Source organism: Schistosoma haematobium, chromosome 1, assembly GCF_000699445.3.
Source record: "Schistosoma haematobium chromosome 1, whole genome shotgun sequence".
NCBI lineage: Eukaryota > Metazoa > Platyhelminthes > Trematoda > Strigeidida > Schistosomatidae > Schistosoma > Schistosoma haematobium.
In genome coordinates, this window is record NC_067196.1 from 24,572,921 (window position 1) to 24,595,800 (window position 22,880).

Sequence of the window (22,880 nt, forward strand, 5' to 3'; positions counted from 1 at the left end):
CATGGGCCGCCTGGAGCCCCTCCGGGGCTGCTTCCGGTCTCAAGCCCGGACAAAGGAGGAGAGTTGTGCATGGGGTTAGTGAACCCATCTCATAGAAAAATAACTCGCTAGAAAAGCGCTAACCAGAAAAAATAATTCAAACCATTTAAAATCTTCCCTGGGAGTTAGAAGATCTTCATTTGGAAGAGTTATGACGTCTCACAAAGGAAGCCAAGTTCCTTCGGAAGTCACGAGGTTGATGCCCCCTCTGACAACCATAGCAACCATTAATTTAGGTACATGAAATTACAAACAACGTTTCAATATATCCATTTCATACTCCTTAATTATCCAATGATTTTCCCAATTGATTATAATCTTTAAAGAAGAGTCATTTTAATTAAAACTAATCTTCATAAATCCTTCAGATTATGCTCAAATTGTATTCTCATACTTGTCTACATTACGTCAATATTTATTCAATCAATCTAACAGTATAAAATACAAACTACAGTAATTGAGAATGGCCTTAAAAATTCTCATAAAACAAAATGATCATTATAATTGTGTGTTTTTCTTTAAAGTTACAATCATTTACAGCTCTGATCGATAATAATAATAATAATAGTAGCACAATGAAATGATTTTAATAACTTTTATTTAATTCATAAATCAAAAAAATTAAAACGATAATCCAGCTGATGATGATGATGATGATGATGATGAAAAAAGTTTTTTTAATTATGTAAACTCAATTATTTCAAACAAAATTTGTAAACATTCACTTGGTGTTGTTTTACTTGTATCTTCTCATTGTTATTTAGGGTTCGAGTCCCGGAGTGAACATCAACTCTGAGATGCAGATACATCTAGCTGACGAGTGCCAAATAAAACGAAACGCGTGTCCTAGAATTCACTGCTAGCCACTATCCATCTTTGTTTAAAATAATTTATAGTTCCTTGGATAAGTTTCTTTAAAACTCGATTGTTTTCTGTCGCGTTTGTCCTTTCTTTTATTTATTTATTTATTTTAACACAGAGATTGGTACAAGGAGGCACCAAATACATATGCGTCACATAAATCATTCGATTTATGTGAGGCCTATGATACTGCCCAGGTGCCCGAACCGAAGCAGGTGGTTTTCTCAGAGGGCCACACCCGGAGCCTTCGATATGAAGGTCTGATCCACAAGGCAATGTAGCATCGTAAGGAGATGCAGTTCCATGGTAGCCGGTGACCAACGATTGGTTCATAAGCCTTTTGTTCCCTCGGGGTACTGGAGCCCTTCTGCACCGTTGGTTTGGAATCAGGGTTTTCCAACTCCCCTAGGTGGACTCTGCATGTCCACCAACCCGTCCTCTCAATTTCGTAAGCAACACCCGGGCCACGAGAATGCAGTGAGTAGGACTTCCCTGGCAGAGGATATATTCACGTGTGAGAGCATTTATAGAGGGAGAGCAGACTCTCCCCACTCTCTGCCGAACCAGGGCATTTGGGGGCTTCTTTCTTTTAATTCTTTGCCAAATAAAATTTTTAAACACTTAACTTGTAATAATCTTTATACTTCAATGTAAAAACAAGAAATAAAATGAAAAATTTTTCCTTGTATTCTGTTCAATATTCAACTTACTAATAAACCAGAAGAAACAACTTGAAACAATTAAAAACAATAATCAGTTTTAAAAATTATGTAATTTTAGAAAAAGTAGTGATATATCATTTTATTTCTATACAGAAAGAAAAAAACGAATGACTTACTTTAAGCTTATACGCTCAGATGGATTGTTTTTCATCATTTGAGAAAGTAACTTAAACAGTTCTTTGTGTGTTTCCTTTAGTTGAATAAACAAACAGGTATGAATTCCTCTTAATTAATGTTTATAAACATTTATAAAAGTAGTTATATGAAAATTTCTTATACTTTTAAAGGAATTTTCACACAGATACCAAAAGAACAAATAGTTTACTACTTCTGCTTAGAAAAGTTCTAAGTTTAGACTGCCATCAGTTGAATAACTGTTAAGATCGATAACTCTTAGATCTCTTTAACAGGAAGAAAGTAACCCATAGATAATGGTACGTAAGGAGTGTATCTAATGAAAGACTGACTGATTTTCAAAATGTGTAACACAGTGATAAAAGCAAATGTGAACAAACGTGAAGATAATGGTTTTGTTGTATATTAGCGGTTGGGATTTTAGTTAACATTCAGATTGAAGTCAGTGTAGATAACAGTTTCAAACTCCAAATACAATAGACCTGAAAAATCATACCATGAATATCAGTCGATTTCTCTTTTTAAGTGAAAACGATTAAATTATATTACTAAAACTAAGTTTTGTATACAAATAAAAGTATATTTATTTAAGTACTATGTATATGTTCATCTATTTAGGATAGACTAGAACATTTTATATGAACACTAATGAAAATATTCTACTACCTACCTAAACAAGAATACAAAACTTAAATACACTACCAAACAGTTATAAGTCTACTGCTTTATCCACTGAACCTTGTCTTTAAATACCATACCATTTCAATGAAACAAATGGTTTTTACTTTCATTCGATTATACACTCAAAACAACTGGTTGAATAAAATCTCATATATTCACTTATACCATCTGAGCTATGACATAATCTATTAAATTTAGATAATAAAACAATGCATTTAAAACTCATTATAATACTTTAAAAGATTTCTCATTCATTCTTACGATGCAGGTATCACTATATTCTTTTATATTCAACCATAATTTATTATTACATTTTAGGGTATCGTTATATAAATGATTATTAAAGTATGTGAATAACTAAGAAAAAATATATACTGAAAAAGTACTTAGATAATACATAAACTTAGTTTTATTTACTCGTAAAAGAATACTGTTAAAGAATCTTCATCCTAGAATAATAGTTATATACTATTTCGGATATAACTAAGGAAGAAACAAATAGTTTGCCTTGATTATTAGAATTAGTTGTTATTGTTGTTGTTATACCTTTATTGAATTAACTATTATTCATATAAATTAACTTGTTATAAATGCCAAATAGTTAAATGATTGTTTTTGTTCATTAGAATACAGGATGTTTGCATTTTACATTATAAATAATTTGTTTTTTTGTAAAAGATATTTGGTCTAACTAATTTATGTTAATGGGTAATCTATGGTAATGGTTGTCTTTTTCTTTACTTCAATAATAATAATTCAGTGAATGTTAATATAAAATTAGTAGAACAACATAATGTCTGATAATTGATCATTATTTTGTAATAGTTCACTTTCATTTAACTCAATTCATATCCCTTTATCGACAAATGAAAATGTATGGATACACATTCAACTATTAGTAGTCATTTAGATTATTCCCTTTATATCACTTGACTTAATTAATATGTTTATTTAACCATAAACTAATCAATAAACAGGAAACCATTATCATTATTATTACTTTGTAAAATAATAAAGATATTTAATAAATAGACGTCGTACATATTATCATTATCATCATCATCATTAGCATTATGATGAACCAGTTGAATTGGTTATTAATCATAAACTCATTGTCATTACAAATCGTTTATTTTTATGAAATTGACTTTTTTTTGTAAAAAAAAAAATGAACGGCATTACTCATTAGTCCCAAAAATGAAGGTAAGTAGTCAAAATGACAGAATATCAATGAGATTTTATATATTCTATTTGGTTACTTATCACATACAGCGTCACCATGACTTATTTATGTTTACTTATATTCATGTTTACAATAAATGTTAACTTCACTGAATTCATGATATTCATTATAATGGTTATTGAACAACAGGTTAGATGTACAATTTTCTATCACTTCCTTTCAATGTTTAATAATTAATAAATTAATACAAGGTCACTGTATTCTATCGCTCATCTTAAAAAAAATGACATTTATATCACTTCCAACTTATTTTTATTTATGTGTTGATGGGGAAAATGAAATGATAGACTTAATATGGAAAAATGAACAATAACATAATCAATGCATAAAATTATATCATTATTCTCTATAAAAGTGACATCATTATGCTACCGATAATATCTCTTAACTACACCTTTATACCGGGATAGCATAGCTTGCTTTTCTTCTATGGCGCCTGACTCTCAAAAAGACAAATTTTGTAAGGAACATTTATTCAATGGAGACCAAAGAACATTAATTCATAGTAAAAAAAAAAAATCATTCCACCATCATTATTTAAAACGTTTGCCAAAGAGAATAAATCTCACATGAATAAAAGGTCGCGATGATTTAATTAAGGCATATGAAAACTAATTGAGAGTCAGTTGAAATAAAAATTACTTTAAATCAGGACGTGATCGTATAGTTGATTTCTTCCTACTATACTAAATTTTCAGATTTAATATCCCCAACAAAAACATTACATTACCCAATTAAAATTTCAGATCTTATTTATTTGTTCATTTGCAGTAATTTACAGCAATTTGGAAGACTCTCCCGGTCTCTCACATTGTACGAGCATTCCATGTACCTAAATAAATGGTTGCTCAGATTGTTCATTTCTGTAAACTTATTTTCTCTTTTTTACGTCATCAGGTATATTATCAATAACCATTCTAAATTCGCTTTTCAATGACCCATTTAATCATTCTGCAACACTCATTTAGTCATAATTGATTGATCACTGGGTGGTAATCAATGTCATGCTTGTCTAGTCCTTATTAGTACAGATCGAATGCTGTTGATCATGTTGCAATGTGGCCACCAGTCTAGGTGACTCAACACTGCGGGCACTATGTATTGAGATTTAGATGGTGGTTGGTGGTAGTCAACAGGAAACCCTGGACCCGGGTTTCGTGCTACTTGGCACTCGTCAGCAAGGTGTACCTGTAATCTTGAGGGAACTGATGCTCCCTGGCGGATTCGATCTCGTGTCACCCAGCTTCACAGTCAGAGACGTTACCACTGAGCTATCCGAGCCGTGACTAACCTCCTGTAGGACTGGGCGGTTAGTCACGGCTCGGATAGCTCAGTGGTAACGTCTCTGACTGTGAAGCTGGGTGTACACGAGATCGAATCCGCCAGGGAGCGTCAGTTCCCTCAAGATTACAGGTACACCTTGCTGACGAGTGCCAAGTAGCACGAAACCCGGGTCCAGGGTTTCCTGTTGACTACCTCCAACCACCATCTAACACTCAATTAGTCGAATCTCCTCTATATACTTAGTCATTATTCCATTACACGGAAATTTCTGTTTCAATTAAATTGTAGCTATTTTTTTTTTTATTTTAAAGCAAAACTCATAAGCATTGTATGTTATAATAATCTTGTAAATCCACCAAATGAAGGATTTTAAGCATAAAGAGATAAGTGTATGGAGTATACATCTTAAAATATGCATTTTAGCTGACTAGCCTTTTGTACTTTCTAGAGTTTGAATATTGAGGAACTTACTGTAGTATATTTCTTAGTCAAGTCGGATAGTAGCTAACAGTGAAAACCAGAACCTACGTTTCATCTCATTCGAGGCTAGTTAACTGGATATACCTCCATCCCAGTGTCCAAAACTCTAACCCATCTCCTTTTTGCCCCAAACATCAATGCATCTTTCATTGAAAGATCCCAAACGGAATAAAAAACACTTCCTTAATTCCATTGATAGCCAGTACCCGACATTACTAAAACAAGCATGTGACCTAGAGCCAATGTCGAAGCAACCCTCTAAGGATGCACAAATACCAAAAACAACTGATTATTTTCAATCCTTGATACAAATCTTTGCAAATTATCGTGGTATATGTCCTGAGAAATATGTATTCTATGATCATCTTCCCCAAAAATAATACTTGGAAACAAATAGATAAGAATGAAGTTATATAAAGTGGGATTAAACATTTCTTCAGAAATTCCTTTATCCATCTTTTGAAAACATCTACCACTATTCAATAGCATTTTATTCCCGCTATGAATAGTTCTTCTAAGTTTTTTTTTAGATATAACTCAACAAAATGATTACAACGATACATTTTGCTTGATAGAAGAAGGAGAGATTTTAGTTTGTTTCTGATATGAATAATAAAAATTAATGAACGTTAATCTTAAACTCGTATACAGTTTATACTCATACAAATAAAGTTTTAAAAACACATTTATTAGTTGTGTTTTTTTCATTTAGAAAACACTTACTAATTCTTCTGTAGACGATAAATGGTGAAATATATTTTCTTTTGCTTTGAGTTGATCAACTGCTAAAATCTCTTTATTTTTGAATAAATATTTAATATATATTAGAATAGTGATTATACACCCCAAAGTCCATACATCAGATTTATCAGTAAATTCAAACTGACTTGTTTCAGGAGCACACCATTCAATGTATCTGGCTATAAAAAAAGTACATGTTATAACAACTAATTATTGTGATTTATGATTTATCTACTTAAAGATTAGATACACAAATTATAATCAAGTTGTAGGGCCAGCGAAATGTCACTAAGCCCTAGCCAAATCATCCGGCAGTTGGATCATTGAATACCGAGCAAATCATTGATCCTCGTTAAGGTCAGGGACAACCAAATTGCATAAGTTGGTCGTATGCCATAGACTGGCCCATGCGGCAGTGGTCTTACTTTCGCTTGTATCTACTTTAACTAATATATTTCTGTAATAACGTCCTCTGTGTTGTACAGTCTTAAAAGCATCTATGGTACCTTGATACGTCAATGGGGTAGTCCACGTAAAGTGCTGACCACGAGGTGTGACTTCGACGTTAGCTAGTTTGTCACACCATTCATGTCTAACTCCAATCATTTTGACATAGATCATTTACGTTGGTGATCTACAAAGTCAATTTTACAATTCAGAAAAGATTTATTTCAAACTAATGAATAAACAATTATGAACAAACATATAGAGATCGTTAAATATATCAAAACCAAGTCAATTTTTAAAGTTTTCATAACTAACTTCCCTAAACAAATACTAAGAAACATTATAACGTATCAATCCGAAAGATATATAATTTAATCTACCAACGATATAATCAACGAATATCGCACTTAAATAAAGTGCTATTTATTTTTATCTAAATAATTTGAAATAAGATCAGTAGAAATGAGTATCTACGTTCTCAGTTAAAAGAAGAAACGATAATTTATAAATGTTTACCTTAATTGAGCCTGAACAATAATTCAATTTATTTGCTTAATCTTACTGGATCATAGAAGCTGAAAATATCATTCTTGAAGTTAAACTTTAAAGCTTCTTACTATTACGACATTTTCTTGAATACCTACTTTTTTCTATGGACGAAAATAATTTTAAACTTTGATCACTTGTCAAAAATAACCAACTGTACACTTAGAATCAGTGATTTTTATTTCTTATTATGATAGTTACTTTCTCATATGCTTTATAGAGTTATTGCATAAAATCTACCTTTTGTTTAATTTCATTGGATACAACATTTCTTCTTAATTGTTCTGTTGTGTAACATATCTCCTTACAGGTATCACTATAGTTTATTCACATCAGGTTAAATCATGATGTATTAGACCGATTTACGGATTTATAGCACTCAACCTCCATAACAATGGCCAATGAATTTTACCACCTCTGGAATACTGTACCTTTATTCTGAGTAGTATTGGCACACGAGATAGACTTAAAATAGAGTTTGTTTTGCGGTACCTTACATTTCACATTCTTGATAGTTGTTGTATCATATGGTACAAATTGATAACCATTAAGCAAGGGCTTGATCCTTGATAGAACAGGTGGTTTGAATGAAATATAATCCTTTTGTTCAAGAAACTAAATAAATCGTTCTTACATCCAGTGTGTTCAATCGCTTTGCTATAGCATTGTTAATTCAACATTAAAAGTGAATCTTTTTCACTTAAAATTCATTCTTTACGAGGATTACTTACTAATAAAATTTATAAGGTCTGAGCTACTCTAATACTATCTATCCTTGGAACCAATTCGGAAACGTCGTATTTACCCCAGCTTCAATAATTCCCTTGCTTTTGATCCCCCTTAAAAGCAAATTAGCGATTATGTCTCAGCCCACTGGTTAAATTATGGAAAGTTTTAGTGTATGAGCACTGTTTTACTGAGAGTAATTATAAAACTTATCTTCACGATTATATGCAATGCCTTTACTTTTTACGAACTCACACTATAAATTCCTTCCGTCATACGTCATTGAATACACTTTTCTCATTATTTTGTGGGTGTATAAAGGTCAATGATTTTAAACAAAATCAGTCTATATGAGGATGTAACGAAACAATCAACCCCAAATATGGCGAAAAAGCTATCACAATATCCACTTCTGTGATTCAGTGAACTTTGTTTTCGTCTTCTTCTTCCTAGTCGTAGACGATTATAAGTGAGCGTTAAAGGGGATGAAGTCCCTCTTTTCTATGTTATTCATTCATAAGTACAACATCCCAGTCTTCCTTCTACGGAGACATTAGTCTCTAACTCCTGTCTTTAATAACCAATCCATTTTCTAAAACAATTCCGAATAAATGCCATATTAAAGTAATGGAAAGAGTGGTTACGAAAGTAAAAACCTCCAAAATTTTGTCAATGTATCTATGCAGAAAACCTCGTCAATTGGTATTTCACTAGATTACTCTTTGTCCTATTACATGACGAAATGTCATCTTCATTTAATGTGTGACGGTGGATTTCTTTGAAAACAAGCATTATTGTGATCTAATTTAACTAATCATATTTGGCTAACTGTGCCCCCAAAAAGAAAGATTTTCACAAATCAACGTCAAAACAACACGACTAGATGGTAAAATAAAAAAATAAAGTGAAATGTTTAGAAACTAATGGGAAAAATATTCTATAATTATAGTCAGACAGGACCACGATTTATGTTTGCAGAAGACCACGATTATTTTTTGATTTTATTAGCGATCGCTGACTAAATTCATAGGTGTAAATGTAAACCATGGAACGAACACTTTATACTTACGTAAACGTCTTCGCGGGAGTTCATCTGGAGGACATTCAATGGCTAATTCACCTAAAAGATCGGGATTCATTATGTATTCAAATGCTGTAAAGGTAAATAATAGATCAAGGGTTAACGAATCATACAGAATAAGTCACTCAAGATATCTGTCTATAATTAAATCTGATTTACGGTCAGTAACTAAGTTTTTCATAAATAATGAAACAACTAAGACTCCGATTTAGTACAGAAATATGCGATCAGAACCTCTTTCACGTCTCCTTAAATATGTCTAAACTTTAAAACATTTTTCAGGGTTTCTAACTCAAACTTTGTCACCGTGAAGATTTCATTCTAACTTCAACCATCCCACTATTCTAACTCCCTAATCAGTGGATAGCACTTAACTTACTTGTTTCTTTACTGAAAGTAAGCAAAAATCTTGACTTAGTAATATAATGCTTTGAATCAAAATCGTTAAGTTTACCGGGCAAAATCTAAGATACTTCCTTTAACTGTTATTAGACATAAATACTGAACACTAATTATCAAAAATAAACATTTTCCCAGTATTTGCTGACGCGTGTAGTTAAAGATAATGGTGATAGACTGTGATCGTCGTATCAGTTATGCTCTTCTTATGCAAACTCCAAGCATAGTTAAAAAGTTGTTGAATGAAAATATTTATCTTTTACAATTACATTTGTACTTAACAATTTGAAGACCGTTAGCCAGAAGAATAATAGACTCACTATGGCTCACAAATGGATGGCTGCAATGTTTGTATGTATAACGGTTGGGCGAGACTTTGGTTTATGAACAAAGCAATCAGACTTAAGGTAGCAGATCATTTATTGTGGCTCAAAATTTATTCACATATTCGGCTAAATACCATTTTGACATCATAGCTAATGTCATTTCGTGATGAAAACATTGAATCTAACTTCTAACCCTAACGCTCAACTATAAACCCTTATCCTAATTTCTTTCCAAAGTCATCATACCATTGCTCGAATATCGTCCATAAATTGTAGTCCCACCAAAGGTTACTTTAAAGATTACTATACGCCCAAGTTGAACTCAAATAACAATACTTCCAAGTATGCCTCCTCTTTGACTTGAGTTCTGATCCATTCGTAACAACCAGAGTATTTTAATCTCTCTATTTTGGGGGCAATATTATCTGTTTTGTGAAAATTTTGGAGAAGCCACAACAGAGAGTTTCAGGAAACTTAAACGAAAAGAGCAAAATTTCCTCAGGTTATAGGAAACCCCCATAAATGTTTGGAAACGTTTGAATTTTTGCTAAAATGTCCCCAAACTTTGGGGGAAACTGTTGTTATTTGAAGTATTTGAATTGCAATATAAACTAGGAATCCCAGAAATAACGCAACTTAACCGATAAAAAATATATGAGCACGAACAAACGTATTGTATTTGGATTTTGAAATCAAGCAGTCATCAAATACAAACGAATCAGCAGTTCACACAAAAACACCACAAAAACCCCACATTTGCTCAGAATTGAGAGATGGAGATGGATTAGATAATTTCAGAAATTCCTAGTTAGTATATCAAATTCTGTCATCATTACGTATTCTAATGACACACTTTCAGACAATAACGTGCTGTTACTGGGAAAACTATTTAATGAATCTTAAGTCTCGCATAAATGTGAAAAGCATTAACTACGTTAAAACTCATAAACATGAAACCCATCTGCTAATAAGATTCAAACACTGGTACTTATATATTACAAAAAATCTTTGAGCGAAGATAATCAAGTGTTTAGATTTATGATAAGCATGCCCAGGTCAAAATGTGTTTAATTTAAAAATAGGGTTCATTCTGCTGTCCTATGTGTGAATAGAGAGAAAATAGTACATTGTCATTAAAAATAATATGGTGTTGCTTAATTTTAACATACATTGCACATAAACATCTACTCCACGAGCATACTTCATCAGATTCGGACCCCAAATATCCGTCATAAAAAATCCTTTCTCACTAAGAAAAATATTACCAGGATGAAAATAGCTTTAAAAGGGTTAACATATGAACAAGTTACATAGAGCCACAATTCGCTTTTTTCAGTGAAGTTATAACAGTCAGCACGCTTCCAAACATTCGGTATATTAACTATTTTTCCTTAAGGTAGATATTTAAAACTGTATTTCTTACATTCCACTCCAACCTAGATTTTTCTATGTTGTCTTTAATTATGGAGTCTAAGCTTGGCAGATCGATATAGTTACGGATAACAGACACATAAATTGCCGAGTTCTTGACATAGGTAATATAAAAAATGAAGTTTACTTCTGAGTTCATTGACATATGAATTTCTAAAATTCTTGATAAGTATGGATGTATGAACTTCTGAATATGATAAAACTCCTCACACAATAAATATCCATGGTCTAGACTTCTACACTCTATCTTTTTCCAGGATTCTGAATGTGAAATTTTCTCTCACCATCTTTAATACAAAATATTCGAAATTATCTCGACGTCTCAACTTATATGATGTTCCTTGACATCCTTTTCCCAAACATTCAACAACCTATGATGAGTTAGAAAAAACAGAATAATCACTTCGTATTGATCAAGAATTCCCTTCATATGATTATGATCTTTGTCAAGCATCTCTCAATTCAAAAACGATTTGTAATTATCACCGTGCCAACGAAATCGAAAAAAACACGGAAAGCAATACCTGTGTTGGTCCAAGGTCGAATGAGTTATCGTGTCTGCAACTTCTTCAATGTCGATAACTGTTGTATCTAGTACATTCCACCATCTTCCCACCTATCAAATAGACCACTATTATATTTGCACGACTCAGAACTGCTTGCCTTTCAATCAACTAAAGAACCGTTTTCCAAACAACATTTCTAATCTATAGCACTTCCACATGGATGAAACTATTATCAAAGCCATCTCGAAGACATACCAGATAAAAAAGGGTTTCGATGGTGGAAAATACTGTCACAAGTGCAGTAACAATGGCTTCTCAAGTCTAAAATGTTGGGGACTAAAAGGGAAAAATAAACGTATGAGTGATCAAATAATGAGAACTGGAGTTAAGGATTATCTTTAGTATCAAGACGTCAAATAACTATCGCACACAGAATATTGAGGAACGAATAGAATCACTTTTTGATGTGCATTCTACAAAGATTGTTCCGGTGGTTGATTTCTTGTTCTTGAGGAAGCCCAGTGAGAGGTACTCAATGATCTGATGGTTCCTGAGGCCTCAATATACGTATGCAACCAGTTTTACCGCCTGCTGTACATTTTAACAACTGCCGAGTGAATGGAAGTGATTCTTATTCTACATTTCAAATTAGGAGCTTCAAGGACTGCGGACTGGAAGCCAGTGTCTTTGAACCCAGAACCTTCAAATTATTAGAAATTATATTTGATGATCGGTTGAGAGTTCATAAATAAAACCGCACTATCCTATGACGCAGTATAAGGAAATAGGAAATATTATATCTACAAATACAAAGAACAAACAACGCCAAATCCAGTCGCAAATTTCTTTTTCTAATGATAAGTTACATAGTTAGTTGATCTGGTTACCAGCCTTAAATTAGCTGAATGAGGATGCAGCAAACGCAAACTTGGGTCTCTGGATACCCGAGGTAGAGCACAGGAAACCGTAGTTCACTGATCTTCAAAAACGTTGAGAATTAAAACTGCAGCGAGACAGTAAGTCTGAAAAGGGAGCATTTGGTCTTCTAAAAAGGATGCTGCTTGCATAGATAACAGAAGATTAAAATCCAACCCTCAGTTTCCAAACTTACACAGTCATGTTTACAAATACCTCGGATCAACACGAAAATTGCGCTCCCTTAACTGATCACCTGATGCGCAGCACGATGTCCCGTATCAGTAACCTTATTCTAGCAAAATTTTGAATACCAACACGGACGACCGAAGTAGTCTTTCCACCTATCATCAACACTCTCTTTGTCTGTGATTACTTAATCTCCTTTATCTCGGGATAGACCGGTAAACAACATAGTCCGCCTTAAATGGGCTGATGAGCTTCAGTACTTGACGAAATGATCAGTAAAATGATGCCACAAATATCAATATCAATTTTCTCCGCGACATAAACAAGTTACTATAACTGATTTTATACATAATTTTTGATAACACTTCAAAATCCCATCAACCTAGAAGCATTGTGAGCGCTTTCAATGTGTCCATTAATTTCAAACAAATTAAGAGATATGATTTCACTACATACTCTCCACGCATCGCATGGGCAATGCATCGTTTGTGGACCCTAGGTATTAGTTGGGTTCGAACTTCAAACAAGATTTTTCGCTGTAATGAGTAAAATCGTCAAAGTGACTTCTCGAAGTCCAAAGCTGGAACGCGGCGACTGGGACAGATTTTAGATATTATCTTTTTGGTACAATATAGAATTCTCAGCACAGGGTATTTCAACAAGTTACTTACTGAACAACAAACAAAAAGGCAGTAGCAAATACAAAAAGAAATAAAAAAATTAAATAAAAAAAACAAAAAAAGCTGCACAAACTTTTTAAAATTAAAGACATGTTAAGAATGTAAGTTATTGACTAGGTTAATTCTAACAACCTGCTCGTCACTGAGTATATTTGCTAGGTAAGGTGTTATAGAACTTTTATACTTTTGCTTGCGTGCATGGATTTTAGTGTAATTACATCTCGTTCTATCAGAAGATATACAAGGAGAAAGATAAGAGTGAAGGGGATGGCTAGTATCTGATAAAATGACATCTGCCAGGAGTTTGCATGATTTTAAATGTCTATCCACAACCATATTAATTATGACTTCGAAAGATTCACCACACACCTTGCTAACTGCCTTCAGCACTCTCCGCAATACAGCAAAGTCTTTTCTCAAAAGCCCGGGAAAGAAAAATGGAGAACAGTAAAGGATAATAGGTAATATGCAAGAATTGATAAATTGTAAGAGTAAATGACGAGTAATTCCAAGAGCATTCAATCTCTTTATGTAGTAGGTCAGACGGAAAACCTTCTTCGATAACAATAAAACGTGGGAAGACCAAGAGGGATCAGAGGAAAAGGTAACACCAAGGTAATTGACCTTCGACACTGAGTCTATCAAACAGTCTCCGATGGTACAAGCACTATGGGATCTCAAAATAGTGTTTATATTCCGTTCATGTCTCACACTAAAGTTAACAGCTTGACATTTAGATGGATTAAGTATGAGACCATTACCAACAGACCAACAATCAATACGAGACAAAAACTCATTCATTTCTATGGGATGTAAAGAGGAAGATATAGGCATACATACAGTGAGATCATCCGTATATTTCACAAAAGTGTTTTCTGTGGAAGATTGCAGGTCATGCAGAAAAAGGGAGAATAGAAGAGGTGAAAGAACAGCTCCTTGTGGTACACCTTCATGAGACAGTAGAGACTCTGAACACCTTCCTCCAAACACAGTGTACTGTTCCCTTCCAGGGAGGTAGGAACATAGCCAGTTGGTTATCCAGCTGTCAGTGTTGATGCTGATTAACTTGTTAAGTAAACGTTGTTTTGGTATAGAGTCAAAAGCTAAAGTATGGTCCAGAAAAGCACATCGAACATACTTCTTACCCTTTTCTAAGTTGAACACTATGTTGTGATGCAGAACTGCAACAGCATCTAAAGTGCTTCTTTTGCGCCTGTATGCAAACTGGTATGGGTCAGTATGCTTTTTTATCGCAGGCTGAAGTGGAAGTATTAATAATTTTTCCATGGTTTTGAGGAAGGGTGAAATTATTGCAATAGGTCTAAATTTTACATTCTTATCACCAAATGCTTTCTTGGGTACAGGAATTATCTTCATCTTTCGCCACATTTTCGGTATGAGATTAGATGAGAAGGATCTGTCAAATATGACGTCAGCACATTTTTAAAAAAGGATGTTTGGGATACCATCAGGTCCCAAACATCGAGATGAATTAAGCTACTGAAGACATCCTCGTACATCAGTTTCAGTGAAAGTAGGAACACAGCTATTTTTTAAACCCGTGGATAGAGGGAGCATCACATCAGATGACTGACGTACAAAAGACTTATTTGAGTCACAAACATTCAGCTGGTTATCGCTTCTAAACTTTCTGTCACCTGTAAGTTCTTTAAAAAATTTCCACATACTTGGAGAGTTTTTGCAAGATAACAGCTTTTGAGTAAACATACAGTTGAGACGTCTAATCTCTAGGTTTATCAAACCACTTATTTTACGAGCTTCATTAGAGTTCTTCTCCTTGTACATGCTTTCTTTCATCCTTCGTAGTCGTTTTAGTTGTGAAGATGTAAGTCGATCAAAATTTACAAAAATGGTTTCAGTGGGACAACAAATATCAAAACAGAATTTAAGGTAACAAGTGATAACATCCGTAGTGATTTCCAGTGAGTCATCTGTAAATAATTCCCAGTTAGTCGTATGAAACATGTTTTTCAGATTTCGGATATTTTCTTCTGAGGAATTCCTATATTTGACTTTCCTGGTTTGACGTAAGAGTGTACTCTTCCCATGCTTTCCATATACTTTAGGTAGAACACGAATTATACAGTGATCTGAGCTAGACAATGGAGCACGTTTACGAGTCGCATATATACCCACATCATTAATGAAGACGAAGTCTAGATGAGCATCCAAACGGGTAGGAAAATCCACTACATTTTGGTGACCTAGTGACGTAAGGAAGCTACAGTCACATGAATTGAAATCACCACATACAACTGAAAGTGAATCACTGAAGGCAGTAACAGAGAACTCAGTGAATTCGTCAGCAAAAACAGATAGTGCAGATGATGTGCAATCTGGAGTCACGTAGATATTGGTAACATTTTCGTGTCTTAAAGTAACCCTCGTGCTATTGATAGAAGAAACCAGACAAGTAGTGAATAGGTCTTTATTTCGATCTTAGCGCGGTCACAGTGGAGCGTGGGATTATCTGTTCAGACAAACAAAGGCTCTCAACATTCAATATAAGATAATAGGGAATATAACGCTTATAAAAAATGAGGAAGTGAATGAGTACTTGAACAATACTGTTTTGGCATATGCTTGGTTGTTTGGGATCAACTCTTAACCAACCAACCTGAGCTGTTACATTAGCTTCCCCCTAGAATCGACGTCCGTAGGAACGTCGGTTCGATTAACCTATCTATCGAAAACACCTTAGTTCTATTTCTCATCCCAAGGGAAAATTATCAACTCGCTCACTATTTGACTTACAATCAGTGACGACTAACGCTGTCAACGATAGTCCATGGATGTCTCCTCATTTACTAGCTTGTCATCTTATTTTGTAGCATGTGATTTCTTCTACAAATATCTCTGACGGTTTGCTGCGTGCTTTTAAGAGAAAGAGTGTGAGAATGTGGAATAAGAATATCTGAGGAAGTGCCGCGAGCGGGCTACCCAACACCATGTTGGTGAGGTACGATTTTTCCATGCTCAGACCGGCTATCAGGTGTTAACTCACCTGCCTCTTGAGTCGCCCTCAAGTAAAAAGTAAAGAAGAATCTACTTCAAAGGTAATGGTGAAAATCAAGCAAACCTGAAGAACTGCTCCACTGCCTGCATAAAATAATAAGATACAAAATGGAAATACATAAATGTAATTGATAATTGTTCGGTTCCATGTAAGTGCTTGGCCTCTAGAACGGACTGGTATTCTGGAAGAGAATAGACATAGTGTAGATATCTTGTGCACGAAAAACCATGAAAACAAAAAAAATACTCTTTTGTAATGCATATATGTAAAAGGGTGAACTTGCTAGAAGTTGGACTCTTTAACAAAATCGATCAAACGCGTGACCTTGGGCCTGTGATGACCGCGTTTTACAACTAGGTGCGTCGTAACGGGATTAAAATCATCATGTATGATGTTGTTAATAGATTTTGTTTTCTTTCTATTGCAGGGCAAGCAAGAATAAACGCTTTAGAAGAAGAAGAGCAAGCCCTGCACGCACTAAACTTACAGGATGACTCATAAGACCGTTTTGTAAACTAGCTCTCTTTCTGTACAGACCCCGCGAATTTAATTTTGAAAATAAACGTCCATTGTCCGCCATTCCTCGTTCTCTCTGTGGTGTAGAGTGTTCAGTTAACATTGTGTGTGTTGTGGCTTTAGGTCTTCCCGTCTTCCAGTGACTGCTGATTACACGTGTTACAACTGGTGTCGGAGGTGAGATGGAAAAACGCGATGAGAACCTAGACGAACCCCCTTTGATTCCAATCAGGGCTACTTCCAGTTCAACCCCACATCAACCACCACTGCTCGAAACATCATCAGATTACTCTGTTTGGAAGTTTAAAGTCACAGCGTACCTGCAGAGAGTTCCATTGTCCGAGCATTTCAACTACCTTGTTTCCTATCTGAGCGATGAAGCAGTACGCAGGGCTATAGCAAACGGTTTTGCGGCCAGTAACACGCTCCCACAAAACTGGAGGATTTTAGACGACTGTTTCTCCCTGCCTGTAGACACCCAACAGATGACAATTCAGTTTTTGTCTCGCCACCAGAAACCTCAGGAAAACCCCATCGACTATTTTCACTCATTACAGCAGCTAGCAACCCAGGCATTCCCTAGCCTGGACATCTTGGGGCGAGAAGAAATTACACGCTCCCGTTTTATTGAAGGACTGCTGCCAGGTGCACTGCGAGAACATCTACTTCGAGTGCCACCGGCTGACACAGCCGACTTGAAACGAACGGCACTTCGGTTGTTGACTGCTGAAAGACTGTCAGTTCCATTGGCGACCTATCGACCAACCGTGATGACTATCGATGAAGCCACCGAACCTAATCTACAAGATAGCTTTCAAAGCGCCGCGGCTGTTAGAGGGTTCCCTGACCGGAATAGTAGACGAGGGCAGCCGACCCCCACATGGAACGGGCGGTCGTCAAGGGACAACTATCGAGGCCAGCAAACAGAATGCTTCTATTGCAGACGTTTAGGCAAAAATGCCAAGAAATGCGGGCATAACCGCGTGAAAAACAGAGGTAAGCAGTGTCGTTTACATATATCGTCTTGCTATGTTAAACATTTGTGCCCTGTTACTATTAAGGGTAGAGTGCAAAGTACTGAGATTAATATACTATTAGATACAGGAGCTTCAGTATCCTTGATCAAGGAAGACCTCTTGCAGAAACTTACCCCAGCACTCAGCGTAAACAACGCTCTTCTACCTTAATTACCGCGAGCGGAGAACCCTTGAAAGCGTGTTCTAAGATAGGGTTAGAGCTGACGATTGACAAGAAGCCTTTTCAACATGAATTCTGGGTTTTCCCCACACTGACTTGGGACATGATTCTCGGGGTCGACTTCATGTTAAAATACCAGGTCTCTATACACATGAATAAGTCAGAAGCGAGTATTGGTGGAGTTGTCGTACAAATGCAACACCATGAAATACCAACTAAGTCCGTAGCCCAGGTGGGAACTGCAGAGATTGTACGTCAGGTACAAGATAACCAATTAATAAGTGAAAAGGACCGTCGGGCTACCATTGACGTACTCTAACGATTTAGCACTGTTTTCTCGGAGAACATCTCTGGAAATCGGACAACCATTGTGTAACATTCCATTGTCACAGGTGACCACATGCCATTACGCCAACCACCTCGCAGGGTCCCGGTGCATTATCAGCCTCATTTAGAATCCATGATAAAAGATATGTTAGAAAAAAAGATTATTGTACCATCTTCATCACCCTGGGCATCGCCAATTGTCTTAGTAAAAAAGAAGGATTCCTCCCTACGACTGTGTGTAGATTACCGGCGCCTTAATGCTATAACTAAGCGTGATTCTTTTCCACTTCCACGGATAGACGCTACCTTAGATGCCATGAAAGGTGCTCGCTGGTTCTCAACGCTAGACTTAGCATCAGGGTACTGGCAAGTGGAAGTCCGACCCCAAGATAGAAAAAAACTGCATTTGTAGTGCCTAATGGCTCATATGAATTTCAAGTAATGCCTTTCGGGCTAACTAACGCCCCAGCTACCTTCCAACGATTGATGCAGACAGTTCTGCAAGGTCTCGTACCGCACCAGTGCTTAATCTACCTTGACGATATTATTGTATATGGCAGCACGCCAGAACAACATAATGCCAATTTGAAGGCAGTCCTACAACGTATTAGGCAGCATAACCTAAAAGTGAAACCATCTAAATGTCGACTATTGCAAAAAGAAGTGCTTTTCTTAGGGCACCGCATTACAGAAGATGGAGTGGCAACAGATAAAGAAAAGACACGTGTGATTGTTAATTGGCCGCAACCAAAATCACCTGAAGACGTTCGTAGCTTCCTTGGACTAGCTTCTTACTATAGACGCTTCGTACGTGATTTCGCATCATTAGCAGCACCTTTACACCGATTAACCCACAAAGGACGAAAATTTTTATGGACCAGCGAGTGTCAACAGGCGTTCGATGCTTTAAAGGCTCAGTTAACTTCTCCACCTATATTAGCCTTCCCAGATACTTCAGCAGACGGAGGCGAATTTATACTTGATACGGATGCTAGTTCCTCGGCTATTGGAGCAGTTTTATCACAAGTAGCTCGAGATGGACACGAAAGGGTCATTGCGTATGCTAGTCGACGATTAGATAAGAGTGAAGCACGATATTCTACAACACGTCGGGAGATGTTAGCACTAGTAAAATTCTTACAGCATTTTCGCCATTATCTGTTGGGCAAACCCTTTCGTGTGCGCACGGATCACCGTGCACTGCAGTGGCTCCGTTCTTTCCGCGAACCAGAAGGGCAAGTGGCACGCTGGCAGGAGAGACTACAAGAGTTCGATTTCACATGCGAGTATCGACCGGGAAATCGACATGCAAACGCGGATGCCCTCTCCCGAATACCCCAGACCACAGATATTATTAACGCAATTCTTAGTACAGCTCCAGAGACAGACTGGCCCTCCCTACAAGCAGCAGATCCAGACTTACAGATTGTTTATCAAAGACAGCTACATGGAAATAGTAAGCCATCCATGAGGGAGCTTAAAGATCAATCCGTAACAACTCGTCGTATCTGCACCAAATGGGGTAACTTCAAGCTATATGGTGACACATTATTCCTAATGAATGAATCAAAACAACCCCTACTGATAGTACCGCGAGTGAAAGTTGAAAGTATTGTGGAACAGGTACACCGTGAACTTGGTCATGCGGGAGAACGGAGAACTGAACACGCTGTTCGTCAACGCTTTTGGTGGCCTTCCATACACGAAGATGTAGCTCAGTTTTGCAAGAATTGTAACACGTGCTGCCGTTTTAAATCGCCTCAGCAGACACCCCGTGCACCAATGACGCCGATGGTAACGACAGGACCACACCAGCGAGTTGGTATAGACTCATGGGACCACTAACTACGACAAAAAACGGGAACCGCTACGTACTGGTTATGGTGGATTATTTCACTAAATGGTGCGAAGCTGTACCCCTTCTACAGCAAGACGCCCTTACTGTTGCCCGAGCTTTCATCGATCACTGGGTCTCCCGTTATGGTGCCCCTGTCTCACTCCACTCCGACCAAGGTCCATCCTTTGAAAGCCACCTCATTACTGAGATATGCCGGCTATTAGGAATCAAGAAGACACACACCACTGCCTATCACCCAGAAGGTAACGGCCTCGTAGAAAGAACAAACAGAACTATTAAAGCCATCTTGCAGTCGTTTGTCAGCAGATCGTCACCGGAGTTATGGGATGAGGTGCTTCCCCAATGCCTTTTAGCATATCGTACGTCGGTACATGGGTCCACGGGATTCTCGCCTGCTATTTTGCTGTTCGGGCACGAACTACGCCTACCAGTAGAGATACAGTCACCCCTGCTGCCCTACGAAGAACAAGAGCATGTTCCGTACATACGTACTCTTCGCAACCGACTAGCTGATGCCTACCGTCTGGTCAACATTAACTTAGGCAAGGCTAGTGGACACCAAAAAGATATATATGATCGTCAAGCACAAGGACCTAGGTATACGGTTGGAGATCGCGTCTGGTTACGCCGCCCAATGACGTCGCTAGGGGGTTGCAGTAAATCCCATCAACCCTGGCAAGGCCCCTTTGAAATTGTCCTCATCCGATCGCCCGCCACGTTTGTATTGCGTAACATACAACGACCTAAAGACGATGTGATAACGGTGCACTACAACCAGATAAAACCCGATCGGACGACATTTCCCTTCGATGCTCAACTCGCTGATCCACCGCCGGCCACTAGATTTTACGAAGTACCATCTGAAGGAGGGACAGCATACCCGTGCCCAAGATCAGGCACTGAGGACAGTGCCTCATTAAGAGAGGGGGCGATGTAACGGGATTAAAATCATCATGTATGATGTTGTTAATAGATTTTGTTTTCTTTCTATTGCAGGGCAAGCAAGAATAAACGCTTTAGAAGAAGAAGAGCAAGCCCTGCACGCACTAAACTTACAGGATGACTCATAAGACCGTTTTGTAAACTAGCTCTCTTTCTGTACAGACCCCGCGAATTTAATTTTGAAAATAAACGTCCATTGTCCGCCATTCCTCGTTCTCTCTGTGGTGTAGAGTGTTCAGTTAACATTGTGTGTGTTGTGGCTTTAGGTCTTCCCGTCTTCCAGTGACTGCTGATTACACGTGTTACAGCGTAACCAAGGGTGCATCAGAATACTCCACAAAACGGAAAAGAATATACGGTTAAGAAGCGAAAAAATTGTGTAGAGTATGCGGATCAAGTACAGTTGTGTCAAATACCCTTTTCTGGTTTGATTTAGGTATGCATGATATATTGAAGCAATATATCGTCAATTCATCCAAGTAACGAATTGGTTTGCACCTCAGAAGTGTGTAAGTCCTATTACTCATTAGTATTGTGAGTGATTAATTGGTGTAAGGAAATATTGAAGTCACTTCCTCCGTGGTCTGATGTGGCTTAACGGCTAAGCACGCGGTCTAGCATTCAGGAGGGCAGAGGTTCGAGTGCGTGTGGGGCCTGCGTTTTTGTTCACCAGACCCACCTTCAATACGATGTTTGTTGCCCGTAAGTCGCGCACATATGAGAGAAAAAATGACAAGAGGACAGATTGATATATCAAGGTGCCATATTGGAAAAGTACAAGTTCTTTGTTTACATGAATATTATTACTATAGAAGAAAAAAAACTACAAGTTTAGTAAATTTCCATTTTACGTTATATTTAAACCAACGAATATATATATATATCAGTTATTGACATAAAATGTCTTTTTTATAACGCTAATGTTAAGTTCCAGGACTTTGTATGGGCCACTAATAATAATTGGTTTAACGTTAGCATAGTCGTGATATTCATATTGTCAGTTCAATGTTATGATTACTAAACAGTTCCCTTATAAGTTGTTTAAAATTAAGTATGTGGAATCAATGCGGCTGACATAGTAACCTTACAGTCACGCACTGTACTATATCTTCACGGTTATTGATTCTTAAATGTCAGAAATTTTAAAAAAATCTGAATATTGCCAATAAAGATGGGTTATATGATCACACTAAAAGGCCTGATGCAGGGAAACTGGTTAAGTCATTACGTAAGTTTCCTAAACATGAAAAAAAAATGATGAGAACCTTAATAAGTACTTGACCATGGTTTAATCCAAAATGTTTTGTCTAGAAAACTACTTATTAATAGTAGTATTAATCGTATCAAGCTACTAAACATATCCTCAACCGAAAACTTTTAGAAGTAGTTCATATGGTATATATGTATAGCCAGTCTACGTGAAAAATGTATATAAATATATAAGAAGTACAGCCAACATAGTTTATTAACCAGAAAAAGAAATTATAAAACTCGCCTGGGTTGCTTTTTGAATTCGTTGTATTTGCCAGTGTTAGTTGTATGAGTTCGATTAAAATCCTCAACCATCGTTT

The 22,880-nt window shown here is 36.5% G+C and overlaps 2 protein-coding genes across 2 annotated transcripts in view; one reads left to right on the forward strand and one right to left on the reverse strand.

Annotated features, from left to right (window-relative positions):
• Window positions 1-11,962, reverse strand: part of MS3_00005774 (uncharacterized protein) — a 39,595-nt gene extending 27,633 nt beyond the window's left edge. The window contains exons 1-10 of the mRNA XM_051213854.1: window positions 11,806-11,962; window positions 11,546-11,758; window positions 11,427-11,513; window positions 11,270-11,389; window positions 11,135-11,236; window positions 11,022-11,092; window positions 10,881-10,990; window positions 8,975-9,058; window positions 6,169-6,365; window positions 1,739-1,812 (exon numbers count right to left, since the gene is read on the reverse strand). Coding sequence (XP_051073502.1) covers window positions 1,739-1,812; window positions 6,169-6,365; window positions 8,975-9,058; window positions 10,881-10,990; window positions 11,022-11,092; window positions 11,135-11,236; window positions 11,270-11,389; window positions 11,427-11,513; window positions 11,546-11,596 — 896 coding nt within the window. The 5' untranslated portion in view covers window positions 11,597-11,758; window positions 11,806-11,962. The remainder of the gene's footprint in view (window positions 1-1,738; window positions 1,813-6,168; window positions 6,366-8,974; window positions 9,059-10,880; window positions 10,991-11,021; window positions 11,093-11,134; window positions 11,237-11,269; window positions 11,390-11,426; window positions 11,514-11,545; window positions 11,759-11,805) is intronic.
• A 4,876-nt stretch (window positions 11,963-16,838) lies between these two features.
• On the forward strand, window positions 16,839-21,470 carry MS3_00005796 (uncharacterized protein). Its single transcript, XM_051213877.1, has one exon. It carries the CDS (start codon window positions 18,951-18,953, stop codon window positions 20,352-20,354), a length of 1,404 nt encoding a protein of 467 aa, XP_051073504.1. The 5' UTR covers window positions 16,839-18,950; the 3' UTR covers window positions 20,355-21,470.
• The last annotated feature ends 1,410 nt before the right edge of the window (window positions 21,471-22,880 follow it).